The 15,592-nt window shown below is 45.2% G+C and overlaps 1 protein-coding gene across 2 annotated transcripts in view; it reads left to right on the plus strand.

Annotated features, from left to right (window-relative positions):
* Nucleotides 1-15,592, plus strand: part of LOC117511327 (dematin-like) — a 48,306-nt gene that overhangs the window by 17,505 nt on the left and 15,209 nt on the right. For both annotated transcript variants that reach the window (XM_034171358.1, XM_034171357.1), the window contains exons 6-10: nucleotides 11,004-11,048; nucleotides 11,135-11,321; nucleotides 11,411-11,455; nucleotides 14,975-15,127; nucleotides 15,369-15,472. In XM_034171358.1, the coding sequence (XP_034027249.1) occupies nucleotides 11,004-11,048; nucleotides 11,135-11,321; nucleotides 11,411-11,455; nucleotides 14,975-15,127; nucleotides 15,369-15,472 (534 nt within the window). The remainder of the gene's footprint in view (nucleotides 1-11,003; nucleotides 11,049-11,134; nucleotides 11,322-11,410; nucleotides 11,456-14,974; nucleotides 15,128-15,368; nucleotides 15,473-15,592) is intronic.

Genomic DNA, 15,592 nt, shown 5'->3' on the forward strand with positions numbered 1-15,592 from the left:
GTGGACTTTCTAACCAGACTGTTTCATAAAATCTTGTAAAGTGAGAGAATGCCTGAGGAGTGGAGATGAAGTGTGCTGGTTCCTGTTTTTAAGAACAAGGGTGATGTGCAGAGGTGCAGTAACTACAGAGGCATAAAGCTGATCAGCCACAGCATGAAGTTATGGGAAAGAGTAGTAGAAGCTAGGCTTAAAAAACAGGTGATGATCTGTGAGCAGCAGTATGGTTTCATGCTGAGAAAGAGCACTACAGATGCAATGTTTGTTCTAAGAATACTGATGGAGATGTATGGAGAAGGCCAGAAGGGGTTACACCATGTATTTGTGGATTTAGAAAAAGCTTATGACAGGGTGCCAAGAGAAGAGTTGTGGTATTGTATGAGGAAGTCTGGAGTAGCAGAGACATATGTGAGGGTGATGTACAGTAGGAATAACAGACTAATTCAAGGTGGAGGTGGGATAACACCAAGGATCAGCTCTGAGTCAGTTTCCTGTTCAGGACACAGAGGACCTTCCCCACCACTTTGTGTTGGTAATCTTTCAGCTCTACAATACAAATAAATACTGTGTTGGAATACAAAGTAGGAATACATTTCCCAAATACTTAAAACATACTTTATTTTTACAGTCCAAAACAACTGTCCACAGGCAATACTGTACTACTGTACTCACTGAGTACTGTATTGATATGCAGTACTGCAGTTTTCTAGTGAGAGCAGATTTCTTACCTTCTCTCATTTTAGAAAGTCTGGGTGATGGATGCTACAATGTGCCTGCTCAAATCAGAGATTATGGACCTGGTCCTTCCTCGTCCCTGTCCTCTGTTGTGAAAAGTCTGATGACACGGACCCACAACAGGGGGCGTAAATGAACGGTCAATGGGAATGCAAGAATAACAATTTAATGTTGTGAAAGGTGCACAACGAATACAGATACAATCAATACTACAGTCAATCTCAAGTTGGTGTAGTGTGGGCAGGCTCGAGGATAGGAGACGCCCGTCCAGAGAGGAGTCGGAACCCACACGATTTCCACCGCCAACGGATCTGGAACACCCCGGAGCCGCCAATCCTGAGTCCCCAGGTGGCCACTGTCTCCAGCTGTCAGATTGGGTACTGCTGGCAGAAAACAGAAACAGTTAAGAGTGAGTGTGAGTGAACACACCCAGCAAACAGTCAGCAAATGACTCCTTTTTGGGAGGAGAAGAACGCCTCCACCTCCTATTTTCACAAGTCCTGTGAGTTACCGTGCAGACCCAGTATACACTTGTCGAGTGCTGGAGTCCAGAGCGGAAATGCCGGCTCCAACCAACTCCCGCAGACTCGGATACAAGTGGATAAGCTGCAAACTCAAAAGTCACTAATTATCAGCTACCAGCTCAGATGCAATGAACGTCACAACAAAAGCTTAGCTGCAAAGACGGCTGAGAGTCTACCTGTACGGGTCGACGATTTCTCAGCGTGGGTGTGGTGTCTTCTCCAGGCTTTTATGGGTGCGTCATGATGAGTGGATGAGTGACAGCTGTCAATCCAAGTTCCAGATGCTCCTGGCGGCGACTGCACCCTCTGGTGCCTGAAGCCCGCCTTCAGGCAGGGCGCCCTCTGGTGTCGGGCCAGCAGTACCTCCTCTTCGGGCGGCCCACACAACATCCTCCTCCTCTTACTCTCACTGCTCTTAGTCCATTCATATTGAGACTTGACCCACCAGTAATTGCAAAAAAAAAAAAAAAGTTTTATGTGGGATTGTCATCTGATATTCCCCAAGAGTAACATATTAAAAAAAATAGAGAACAATAGAAGGGGTGGAAGGGCCCAAAATATGCTAATTTATGTTAATTAGGTATGAACATCAAAGGAACCAGTCAAACAACTGGAAATCTTGTATTTGTCATCAAAATCCACATGTAGCACAAATCCACATGTAGTGTTGTGAGAAATACTAGAAACTGAAATCAGGTGCCTTTTTGGATAATTAGCTCATTATGGTGCTCAGTGACTCTGAATTCAAGAAACATTGCAGAAATCTTTCTGACTGGTACAGATACTGAACATGATTGAATTATTGAAGCTGGGGAGAAGCCAGTTGGTTGGAGCCTTAAACTGAATAAGTTGACTGGACTGTGTGGTTCTGCTTCTGTTTCCAACGTTGGCATCTGTCGCTCCAAAACAGAACAACTCACCTGTTGCCCTTTGGTGCTGAAGCTCTGATTGCTCACTGTAAAACTGTGTGACAGGTGTTTGTCCATGTGATGAGTCAGTGTGCACAGCAGAGCAATTATCCATCCATCCATCCATCCATTTTCTTCTGCTTTATCCGGAGTCGGGTCGCGGGGGCAGCAGCTCAAGTAAAGCCGCCCAGACCTCCCGATCCACACACACCTCCCCCAGCTCCTCCGGGGGAACCCCAAGGCGTTCCCAAGCCAGCCGAGAGATGTAATCCCTCCAGCGTGTCATGGGTCTTCCCCGGGGCCTCCTCCCAGTGGGACGTGCCCGGAACACTTCTCCAGCGAGGCGTCCAGGGGGCATCCGGAAAAGATGCCCAAGCCACCTCAACTGACTCCTTTCGACGTGGACGAGCAGCAGCTCGACTCCGAGCTCCTCCCAAGTGACCAAGCTCCTCACCCTATCTCTAAGGGAGCGCCCAGCCACCCTGCGGAGGAAACTCATCTCGGCCGCTTGTACTCGCGATCTCGTTCTTTCGGTCATGAGCCAAATCTCATGACCATAGGTGAGGATCGGAACGTAGATCGATCGGTAAATTGAGAGCTCTGAGCTATAGCTTTACAGTTTTCAGTGAGTGTGTTCATTGTGAAAACAAAAGATTTTCTTCATGAAAATTGTGCCAAAGCAGAGAATCGTTGTAGTGTTTTGAAAAAAAGTGTGTTTTAGAACTGAAATTTGAGTGTAAAGCAGGAATTGTGTTTGTAGCTGATCAGAGTTAGTCCGGGGGGGGGGTACACGAGTCATATGTTGTGGTCATTGAGTCTCCAGTATTTGTGTGGAAACAACTGTAAAAAAAAAATAATAATAATCATATTTGAAATAAATATATTCTAAATTAAAGTGTTTCTTAAACTGTTCAAAAGAGACTTCAAAATCTAACAGACAGCAACCTGTTCGGATTATTTTCATGATTAACTCGACTTGGATGTAAATCCAGAGCTCTGAGGTGTGTGTTTTGTGACGTTGGTGCTGCTCAGGTTGTAATTTGTGACGGACTGTTGGGGCTCAGCTGGCCGGTGGTTTTTGTATATTTGGGGAGTTCGTTGGTCCGTGAGATTTATTTATTAAGTTTATTTTATTGGTTATGTGGTTCCTGGACTGAACGCGTTTGAGAAACATGGGGTGGTTTTTAATGATTCGGGCCTCGTTAACATTTTAATGTCGATGTGAACAGTGTGTCATTGTCGAGTCATTGGTGAAAATTACACGTGTTGTTTAAACGTGTCCCAAAACATACAAACGTGTTTCCGGTTTCCTTTTTCACTCGATGCTCAGCTGCTAAATGTCCTGCTACGTCTGGTTTATGTTGTCAAACAGCAAAATGACTGACTGTATCACAGCAGGTTCCGTTGGTGGGTGTTTGCTCGTGGTTTTGACTGGGTCACAGCTGCACAACGCTTTTATTCCACATGGACACTGAAGCTTGATTGGTTCCTGACGCAGACAGTAAATCAGAGTGAACTGGTCTTTGTCAGCTAGTTTATGGGTTTTTTAGCTCTGCGGCTGGTCACCGTTTCAGACGTCGGTCTGCCGTGTCCAGATCAGACACTGACTTATGAGTCCTCAGTAAGTGAGGTATCCCGTGTGTAAGTGAGGTATCCCATGTTTAAGTGTGGTGTCCCGTGTGTAAGTGAGGTATCCCGTGTTTAAGTGTGGTGTCCCGTGTGTAAGTGAGGTATCCCGTGTTTAAGTGTGGTGTCCCGTGTGTAAGTGAGGTATCCCGTGTTTAAGTGTGGTGTCCCGTGTGTAAGTGAGGTATCCCGTGTTTAAGTGTGGTGTCCCGTGTGTAAGTGAGGTATCCCGTGTTTAAGTGTGGTGTCCCGTGTGTAAGTGAGGTATCCCATGTTTAAGTGTGGTGTCCCGTGTGTAAGTGAGGTATCCCGTGTTTAAGTGTGGTGTCCCGTGTGTAAGTGAGGTATCCCGTGTTTAAGTGTGGTGTCCCGTGTGTAAGTGAGGTATCCCGTGTTTAAGTGTGGTGTCCCGTGTGTAAGTGAGGTATCCCGTGTTTAAGTGTGGTGTCCCGTGTGTAAGTGAGGTATCCCGTGTTTAAGTGTGGTGTCCCGTGTGTAAGTGAGGTATCCCGTGTTTAAGTGTGGTGTCCCGTGTGTAAGTGAGGTATCCCGTGTTTAAGTGTGGTGTCCCGTGTGTAAGTGAGGTATCCCGTGTTTAAGTGTGGTGTCCCGTGTGTAAGTGAGGTATCCCGTGTTTAAGTGTGGTGTCCCGTGTGTAAGTGAGGTATCCCATGTTTAAGTGTGGTGTCCCGTGTGTAAGTGAGGTATCCCGTGTTTAAGTGTGGTGTCCCGTGTGTAAGTGAGGTATCCCATGTTTAAGTGAGGTATCCCATGTTTAAGTGAGGTATCCCGTGTTTAAGTGTGGTGTCCCGTGTGTAAGTGAGGTACCCCATGTTTAAGTGTGGGGTCCAGTGTGTAAGTGAGGTATCCCGTGTTTAAGTGTGGTGTCCCGTGTGTAAGTGAGGTATCCCATGTTTAAGTGAGGTATCCCATGTTTAAATGAGGTATCCCGTGTTTAAGTGTGGTGTCCCGTGTGTAAGTGAGGTACCCCATGTTTAAGTGTGGGGTCCAGTGTGTAAGTGAGGTATCCCGTGTGTAAGTGTGGTGTCCCGTGTGTAAGTGAGGTATCCCATGTTTAAGTGTGGTATCCCGTGTGTAAGTGCAGTGTCAGAGTTGTAGTCTTACACACCTCTCTGCAGCTTCTCTCCCCCTGCCATCCCCTCATTACCCCATCCCCGTAGAGACGGTGCCTGCTCCCAGACTACCAATAACCAGCAAAAATCTATTTAAGCATAAAAATTCAAAAAGAAAAAATAATATAGCACCTTCAACTGCACCACAGACTAAAACAGTTAAATGTGGTCTATTAAACATTAGGTCTCTCTCTTCTAAGTCCCTGTTGGTAAATGATATAATAATTGATCAACATATTGATTTATTCTGCCTAACAGAAACCTGGTTACAGCAGGATGAATATGTTAGTTTAAATGAGTCAACACCCCCGAGTCACACTAACTGTCAGAATGCTCGTAGCACGGGCCGGGGCGGAGGATTAGCAGCAATCTTCCATTCCAGCTTATTAATTAATCCAAAACCCAGACAGAGCTTTAATTCATTTGAAGGCTTGTCTCTTAGTCTTGTCCATCCAAATTGGAAGTCCCAAAAACCAGTTTTATTTGTTATTATCTATCGTCCACCTGGTCGTTACTGTGAGTTTCTCTGTGAATTTCAGACCTTTTGTCTGACTTAGTGCTTAGCTCAGATAAGATAATTATAGTGGGCGATTTTAACATCCACACAGATGCTGAGAATGACAGCCTCAACACTGCATTTAATCTATTATTAGACTCTATTGGCTTTGCTCAAAAAGTAAATGAGTCCACCCACCACTTTAATCATATCTTAGATCTTGTTCTGACTTATGGTATGGAAATAGAAGACTTAACAGTATTCCCTGAAAACTCCCTTCTGTCTGATCATTTCTTAATAACATTTACATTTACTCTGATGGACTACCCAGCAGTGGGGAATAAGTTTCATTACACTAGAAGTCTTTCAGAAAGCGCTGTAACTAGGTTTAAGGATATGATTCCTTCTTTATGTTCTCTAATGCCATATACCAACACAGTGCAGAGTAGCTACCTAAACTCTGTAAGGGAGATAGAGTATCTCGTCAATAGTTTTACATCCTCATTGAAGACAACTTTGGATGCTGTAGCTCCTCTGAAAAAGAGAGCTTTAAATCAGAAGTGTCTGACTCCGTGGTATAACTCACAAACTCGTAGCTTAAAGCAGATAACCCGTAAGTTGGAGAGGAAATGGCGTCTCACTAATTTAGAAGATCTTCACTTAGCCTGGAAAAAGAGTCTTTTGCTCTATAAAAAAGCCCTCCGTAAAGCTAGGACATCTTTCTACTCATCACTAATTGAAGAAAATAAGAACAACCCCAGGTTTCTTTTCAGCACTGTAGCCAGGCTGACAAAGAGTCAGAGCTCTATTGAGCTGAGTATTCCATTAACTTTAACTAGTAATGACTTCATGACTTTCTTTGCTAACAAAATTTTAACTATTAGAGAAAAAATTACTCATAACCATCCCAAAGACGTATCGATATCTTTGGCTGCTTTCAGTGATGCCGGTATTTGGTTAGACTCTTTCTCTCCGATTGTTCTGTCTGAGTTATTCTCATTAGTTACTTCATCCAAACCATCAACATGTTTATTAGACCCCATTCCTACCAGGCTGCTCAAGGAAGCCCTACCATTATTTAATGCTTCGATCTTAAATATGATCAATCTATCTTTGTTAGTTGGCTATGTACCACAGGCTTTTAAGGTGGCAGTAATTAAACCATTACTTAAAAAGCCATCACTTGACCCAGCTATCTTAGCTAATTATAGGCCAATCTCCAACCTTCCTTTTCTCTCAAAAATTCTTGAAAGGGTAGTTGTAAAACAGCTAACTGATCATCTGCAGAGGAATGGTCTATTTGAAGAGTTTCAGTCAGGTTTTAGAATTCATCATAGTACAGAAACAGCATTAGTGAAGGTTACAAATGATCTTCTTATGGCCTCGGACAGTGGACTCATCTCTGTGCTTGTTCTGTTAGACCTCAGTGCTGCTTTTGATACTGTTGACCATAAAATTTTATTACAGAGATTAGAGCATGCCATAGGTATTAAAGGCACTGCGCTGCGGTGGTTTGAATCATATTTGTCTAATAGATTACAATTTGTTCATGTAAATGGGGAATCTTCTTCACAGACTAAAGTTAATTATGGAGTTCCACAAGGTTCTGTGCTAGGACCAATTTTATTTACTTTATACATGCTTCCCTTAGGCAGTATTATTAGACGGTATTGCTTAAATTTTCATTGTTACGCAGATGATACCCAGCTTTATCTATCCATGAAGCCAGAGGACACACACCAATTAGCTAAACTGCAGGATTGTTTTACAGACATAAAGACATGGATGACCTCTAATTTCCTGCTTTTAAACTCAGATAAAACTGAAGTTATTGTACTTGGCCCCACAAATCTTAGAAACATGGTGTCTAACCAGATCCTTACTCTGGATGGCATTACCCTGACCTCTAGTAATACTGTGAGAAATCTTGGAGTCATTTTTGATCAGGATATGTCATTCAAAGCGCATATTAAACAAATATGTAGGACTGCTTTTTTGCATTTACGCAATATCTCTAAAATCAGAAAGGTCTTGTCTCAGAGTGATGCTGAAAAACTAATTCATGCATTTATTTCCTCTAGGCTGGACTATTGTAATTCATTATTATCAGGTTGTCCTAAAAGTTCCCTAAAAAGCCTTCAGTTAATTCAAAATGCTGCAGCTAGAGTACTGACGGGGACTAGAAGGAGAGAGCATATCTCACCCATATTGGCCTCTCTTCATTGGCTTCCTGTTAATTCTAGAATAGAATTTAAAATTCTTCTTCTTACTTATAAGGTTTTGAATAATCAGGTCCCATCTTATCTTAGGGACCTCGTAGTACCATATCACCCCAATAGAGCGCTTCGCTCTCAGACTGCAGGCTTACTTGTAGTTCCTAGGGTTTGTAAGAGTAGAATGGGAGGCAGAGCCTTCAGCTTTCAGGCTCCTCTCCTGTGGAACCAGCTCCCAATTCAGATCAGGGAGACAGACACCCTCTCTACTTTTAAGATTAGGCTTAAAACTTTCCTTTTTGCTAAAGCTTATAGTTAGGGCTGGATCAGGTGACCCTGAACCATCCCTTAGTTATGCTGCTATAGACGTAGACTGCTGGGGGGTTCCCATGATGCACTGTTTCTTTCTCTTTTTGCTCTGTATGCACCACTCTGCATTTAATCATTAGTGATCGATCTCTGCTCCCCTCCACAGCATGTCTTTTTCTTGGTTCTCTCCCTCAGCCCCAACCAGTCCCAGCAGAAGACTGCCCCTCCCTGAGCCTGGTTCTGCTGGAGGTTTCTTCCTGTTAAAAGGGAGTTTTTCCTTCCCACTGTAGCCAAGTGCTTGCTCACAGGGGGTCGTTTTGACCGTTGGGGTTTTACATAATTGTTGTATGGCCTTGCCTTACAATATAAGGCGCCTTGGGGCAACTGTTTGTTGTGATTTGGCGCTATATAAAAAAAATTGATTGATTGATTGATTGATTGAGTGTCCCGTGTGTAAGTGTGGTATCCCGTGTGTAAGTGCAGTGTCCCGTGTGTAAGTGTGGTGTCCCGTGTGTAAGTGTGGTGTCCCGTGTGTAAGTGAGGTATCCCATGTTTAAGTGAGGTATCCCATGTTTAAATGAGGTATCCCGTGTTTAAGTGTGGTGTCCCGTGTGTAAGTGAGGTACCCCATGTTTAAGTGTGGTGTCCCGTGTGTAAGTGAGGTATCCCATGTTTAAGTGAGGTATCCCATGTTTAAGTGAGGTATCCCGTGTTTAAGTGTGGTGTCCCGTGTGTAAGTGAGGTACCCCATGTTTAAGTGTGGGGTCCAGTGTGTAAGTGAGGTATCCCGTGTGTAAGTGTGGTGTCCCGTGTGTAAGTGAGGTATCCCATGTTTAAGTGTGGTATCCCGTGTGTAAGTGCAGTGTCCCGTGTGTAAGTGTGGTATCCCGTGTGTAAGTGCAGTGTCCCGTGTGTAAGTGTGGTGTCCCGTGTGTAAGTGAGGTATCCCGTGTGTAAGTGTGGTGTCCCGTGTGTAAGTTTGGTGTCCCGTGTGTAAGTGAGGTATCCCGTGTGTAAGTGTGGTGTCCCATGTGTAAGTGAGGTACCCCATGTTTAAGTGTGGTGTCCCGTGTGTAAGTGAGGTACCCCATGTTTAAGTGTGGTGTCCCGTGTGTAAGTGAGGTATCCCGTGTGTAAGTAAGGTACCCCATGTTTAAGTGTTGTATCCCGTGTGTAAGTGTTGTATCTCGTGTGTAACTGTGGTGTCCCATGTGTAAGTGAGGTGTCCCGTGTGTAAGTGAGGTGTCCCGTGTGTAACTGTGGTGTCCCGTGTGTAAGTGAGGTATCCCGTGTGTAAGTGAGGTATCCCGTGTGTAAGTGAGGTATCCCATGTTTAAGTGTGGTGTCCCGTGTGTAAGTGAGGTATCCCGTGTTTAAGTGTGGTGTCCCGTGTGTAAGTGAGGTATCCCGTGTTTAAGTGTGGTGTCCCGTGTGTAAGTGAGGTATCCCATGTTTAAGTGTGGTGTCCCGTGTGTAAGTGAGGTATCCCATGTTTAAGTGTGGTGTCCCGTGTGTAAGTGAGGTATCCCATGTTTAAGTGAGGTATCCCATGTTTAAGTGAGGTATCCCGTGTTTAAGTGTGGTGTCCCGTGTGTAAGTGAGGTACCCCATGTTTAAGTGTGGGGTCCAGTGTGTAAGTGAGGTATCCCGTGTTTAAGTGTGGTGTCCCGTGTGTAAGTGAGGTATCCCATGTTTAAGTGAGGTATCCCATGTTTAAGTGAGGTATCCCGTGTTTAAGTGTGGTGTCCCGTGTGTAAGTGAGGTACCCCATGTTTAAGTGTGGGGTCCAGTGTGTAAGTGAGGTATCCCGTGTGTAAGTGTGGTGTCCCGTGTGTAAGTGAGGTATCCCATGTTTAAGTGTGGTATCCCGTGTGTAAGTGCAGTGTCCCGTGTGTAAGTGTGGTATCCCGTGTGTAAGTGCGGTGTCCCGTGTGTAAGTGTGGTGTCCCGTGTGTAAGTGTGGTGTCCCGTGTGTAAGTGAGGTATCCCGTGTGTAAGTGTGGTGTCCCGTGTGTACGTTTGGTGTCCCGTGTGTAAGTGAGGTATCCCGTGTGTAAGTGTGGTGTCCCATGTGTAAGTGAGGTACCCCATGTTTAAGTGTGGTGTCCCGTGTGTAAGTGAGGTACCCCATGTTTAAGTGTGGTGTCCCGTGTGTAAGTGAGGTACCCCATGTTTAAGTGTGGTGTCCCGTGTGTAAGTGAGGTATCCCGTGTGTAAGTAAGGTACCCCATGTTTAAGTGTGGTGTCCCGTGTGTAAGTAAGGTACCCCATGTTTAAGTGTGGTGTCCCGTGTGTAAGTGAGGTACCCCATGTTTAAGTGTGGTGTCCCGTGTGTAAGTGTGGTGTCCCGTGTGTAAGTGAGGTATCCCATGTTTAAGTGTGGTGTCCCGTGTGTAAGTGAGGTATCCCATGTTTAAGTGAGGTATCCCGTGTTTAAGTGTTGTATCCCGTGTGTAAGTGTTGTATCTCGTGTGTAACTGTGGTGTCCCATGTGTAAGTGAGGTGTCCCATGTGTAAGTGAGGTGTCCCGTGTGTAAGTGAGGTGTCCCGTGTGTAACTGTGGTGTCCCATGTGTAACTGTGGTGTCCCGTGTGTAAGTGAGGTGTCCCGTGTGTAAGTGAGGTGTACCGTGTGTAACTGTGGTGTCCCATGTGTAACTGTGGTGTCCCGTGTGTAAGTGAGGTATCCCGTGTGTAAGTGAGGTATCCCGTGTGTAAGTGAGGTATCCCGTGTGTAAGTGCAGTGTCCCGTGTGTAACTGTGGTGTCCCATGTGTAAGTGAGGTGTCCCATGTGTAAGTGAGGTGTCCTGTGACCCAATAAATGGCATGCGATCTTTCGGGAAAATCTATATAATACGCACACATGTAGAGTGAAGTATATTCTTCGTCTTTGAAATGCCCCCTCGTGGCGATTGTGTGAAGTACATAATGAAGGTATTCCAGGCACTCCGGACAATATTTAAGTGTTATGATGCCCTCTGGTTGTTTTTGGCTCAGTTTCTAAAGTTTGTAGGTTTGTTTGGTTTGTTGACGTCTTTAATGTCTTTTTTTCCATCCTGCAGAGGTCTTTGTCTCCTCGCTCCATCTCTCCTCCTCCCTCCCCAGTGGTAAGACCTTCTCCCTCACTCTGGGTTCACACATTTCCACACTCAGCCCCTCCATTCCTAACTGACCGCCCTCTACTTACTCACAGAACCTTCTCCCCAAGGAGCCCAAGGAGTGGCTGGAGAACCGGTCTCCTGGAGGTTCCTCCTCTAGTTCCACTGTCCAGACGTGCCGAACGCACAGCGCAAGCACACCGCCCACTCCACACACGCTGAACACCATGCAGACACACTCGTCCTGTCTCAAGAGCGTCGTGCAGCACTTCCACAGACCCCGTAAATACTCCTTGCCTTCAACTTTACCTCCTCCTTCATTAGTTTTCATCCTATGTTAACAGGAGCCACGTCTGTTTGTTTTCTTTTAGAAAATGGCACAAACATCTACAAGAAGCCTCCCATCTACAAACAAGGTGAATTACACTCACATCATAATATTTCTGTCATTTCTGACAGTCCCTGAAGGCATCATCTTGCTCTGTTTCTAAATACTGGAACTGCAGGATTAAATTATTTGAACATTGATCACCTAATGGACAACATATTAGAAAACAACATGTGCACACGCGAGCTAAAGGCTAAATAGCCAATGTAGCGTAGCAGCCACTCTAGTGAACTGGACTCAGCTAGCTAACCAGCTAATACACACACTAACATGGTCTTTGTACCAACCAGGTTCCTCCAACCTCTGACGACTGGATGGTTACGTTCAGTTCGACGCTAACTTATTGCTACAGGCGGCACTACGACTTAGCCCATCGGTCATGTGACCACAAACAGTGTGTCAGTGAAAACAAGCATCGTGTTCACTGCCGTTCATGTTACTTACCATGTTAGAGTAGCGAATTTTCATCAGCTTGTTATCAAAGTTTTAGTAATTTGCTGCCGTATGTACGTAAACAACATAGAAAACCTGTGTGTTTTCACCGGCCCTTCAGATCGCTATGTTACCAAAGACCCGGATGTAGTCAAGTCCCATATGTCCGCCCCTGCCTAGAGCATGTCATGGCTAGCTAATGTGATAGCTGCTAATCCAAAACAGCCTTATCAGTAAAATCATGTTTGCCGTTGAATTACGTGACTCAGTGGGGCGTCTTGTGGTTTGTCTTTACTCTGCTCAGTGTGAGTCCCCATGTCAAAGTTCACAAATGTAAATGCCACAGCGACAGCTCACGTCAGCACTTTGGTGATTAACTACGGAAGGTCTGAGGTTTCACAGCGTTACGGTTTCTCCATGTTTTTACCGCAGTATATCTGTGACATTGACTCCCGTACTTAAACATATGAGTGTTTTCATTTCTGGTTGTAAGTGTTGTTAGCCATGAGACATACTGCTCCAACAAGACTTAAGACGCACTTGTTTTCCCTTTCATATGACTAGCATACTGGTATAGTATGTTACTATGCTTTTTACTCTTTTAATTCATTTTATTAGTAAACACAGCGTGCCGCGACCTCAACTTTATCTAATTTCTGGGTCTTTTAGTGAAGCTTAGGGCTAGTGGCCGGTGATCACCTTAGTATTTCTTCTGTTTTTCTTGTTGTTTAATGCTGATAAATTATACTGTATTTGTTGTCTTTCTGATGTCTGATTCTGTTTTTCTCTCTGTTTGAGATGCAGCTCCATCCAGAGATGGGTGTCTGTTTCTGAAACCCTCCTGTCCTGTGCACCGACAACATTTCCTGTTTATTTGTATTGTTAATTGTGTCTATATCATGGCCCAAGCACAGGGTCACCCCTTTGAGTCTGGTCTGCTTGAGGTTTCTTCCTCAAATCATCAGAGGGAGTTTTTTTTAACCACTGTTGCCTGTGTTCTTGCTTTGGGAGTTGATAAAGTTAGAACTTACTTGTGTGAAGTACCTTGAGGCAGCTTTGTTGTGATTTGTGTGTCAGCTACCTCACCAACAGGCCGCAGTATGTAAGGCTGAGGGGCACTGCATCTGACACTGTGATCAGCATCAGCGGTGCACCCCAGGGCACGGTGCTGGCCCCTCTTCTCTTCACCCTGTACACCTCTGACTTCTGCTACAACTCTGAGCTGTGTCACATCCAGATGTTTGCAGATGACATAGTCATTGTTGGATGCTTCAAGGACAACAGAGGCGGAACCTCGGGCTGTGGCTGGACAGCAAACTGGACTGGACGACCAGTACCAACCACCTGTACAGGAAGGGACAGAGCAGGCTGGACTTCCTGAGGAGGCTCCGGTGGTTTAACATCTGCAGGAAACGCCAATGAATGTTCTACCAGTCCGTAGTAACCAGCGTCCTCTTTTACACTGTGGTGCCATGGGGGGGCTGCACATCCAAGAAGGACATATCCATGCTGTACAAATTGATCAGGCGGGCTGGCTCTGTGGTTGGCATGAAGCTGGACTCTCTGGTGACGGTGGCAGAGAAGAGAACACTGGACAAACTGCTGGACATTATGGACGATGCCAGTCAGCCTCTGCACACCGTCATCGGCGACTAGAGGAGCCTCTTCAGCCACAGACTGCTCCTTCCCAAGTGCAGGACCAACAGACTGAAAAACTCCTTTGTCCCTCAGACCATCAGACTGTACGACTCCTCACTGAGGGGGAGGAGGGGTAACAGGAAGACAGAGGACAGGAATGAGAGGAACAGTAGGAGCCAGTAAACTAGTATTGATCAGTATGTGTGGTATTTATATTTGCAACTTGTTTTTCTTTTTTTCACTTTTGATACTCTGTGTGCTTCTTACCCTGTGTGCTGCTATACAATGCTGCTGGAACCTTATTTTCCCTGGGAGAGTCTTCCCTAGGAATCAATAAAGTTCTAGCTAATCTAATCTAATCTAATCTTTACCTGATGGAGGTCTGGTTAAATACAACCTGCAGTCTTGTTACAGTTGTTAATCTCGAATCCACTTGAGCTGTGATCCTAATACCACGTGGGTGGATCTGTTTACTGCACACTGAGCTGTCATCTGTCACTCAGACCCTTCTGTCTGCCCAGAGCAGATGCCAGTTTTTCTGTGTCACAGAGTCTTCGGTCTATCTGACCTCATGCCACTTGTTTGTTTCTGGGAGATTTCATGAATCTCAAGCTGTCAGTTCCGTGTCTCAAACCTCGTGTCAGCTCTCGTAGATTGGATCTAAGGTCTCGGCATGTAACTGTAGCTCACAGCTCATCTGGTTTACACATCATTTGCACTGGTGGACGATGGATGGATGGTCCACCTGCCAAGAGCCTCACGATGCAGAGAAGAAAGTGGTTTGTGTTTCTTCTGTGATGTAACCATACATGGACACATGTGCCATGTGGGCACCTTAAACTGTATTGATTCATCCATCTTTAACTGATTCCATCTGCTCAAAGTGGCATTAATCAGTAAAATCACCTGCTGGAGTCAGTGGCTGCAAGGAAAACCTGCACCGTCTTGGCCCTGTCTGGAATACTTTGGACACCACTGTCCTACGTGACCTGTTAGGATATATAGCCACACGGCTAATATTATGACAGATACTAATAATAACATGTTTAAAATGACAGACACAGCCCCCCCACACACACACACAACAGCTCACTGTCATTCAAAGTGGCCACTCCCCTAATTCTGCATAACTAAAATGATCCAGGCTGTAAACATGTTTATTTTGTTTATTTCTGCGCTAACGGTGGACATTTTAACATGGATTTCAAAGGGAACCTCCTCACTTTTGTAACCAGTGTCATGTGGCCAGTCAAGGAACTGCAACTTGTTCTCCTTGTGAGTGGGCCACATTTGGGACGGTTAAAGGTCACCGTTCACTGTGCACCGACCACACCTCAGTTTTAGATCAACACGGGTTAAAATGGTGAAATGATGACTATGTTATGGGGGAACCAGATTAGCAAGTGCACTGCTTTGTTTCACAAACAGTGTGTGTGTGTGTGTGTGCGCGTGTGTGTGTGTGCGTGTGCGTGCACAGATGCGTTGCCCTCTGCAGTCCCTCAGGGGAAACACATTGAGGATCTGATCATCGAGTCGTCCAAATTCCCGGCAGGTCAGCCCCCTGATCCCAACATCCCCTCCAAGATAGAGACGGACTACTGGCCCTGCCCCCCCTCCCTGGTTGTTGTTGGTATGACCCACCACACACACACACACACACACACACTCCCTCAGCTCATGCTGCGTTCAGGACATTTTAAAAAGGTGGTAAATATGAGACTTCATCAGAATGCATCATTGTCCTCTTTGCTTCTTCTCTCCTCTTCCCACCTTCCTTCTCTTCTTTCCTTTTGTCTCCTCTTCTACCTTTGTATCTTTTCCTTTCCTGTTTCCTCATCTCTTCTCCTTTCCTTCTTGTTGTCCTCCTCCAGAGAAGGAGTGGAAGAAGAAGGAGCAGGAGGAGCCAGAGGAGGATGGTGAGCAGGGTGATGAAGTTTGGGGACTCAGAGCGCTTCAGAAACAAGAACTGAACAAGGTACGAGTCCAGGACCGACGGGGGGCGGAGCCACATCCTTTTAAACTTTGTGACTTTTAATAAACTGAAAGTGAATAAACTAAAGAATCAACTGAATTAATTATTTTATTCTTTTGTTTA

This window comes from Thalassophryne amazonica, chromosome 5 (assembly GCF_902500255.1).
Source record: "Thalassophryne amazonica chromosome 5, fThaAma1.1, whole genome shotgun sequence".
In the NCBI taxonomy this organism is placed as follows: Eukaryota; Metazoa; Chordata; class Actinopteri; order Batrachoidiformes; family Batrachoididae; genus Thalassophryne; species Thalassophryne amazonica.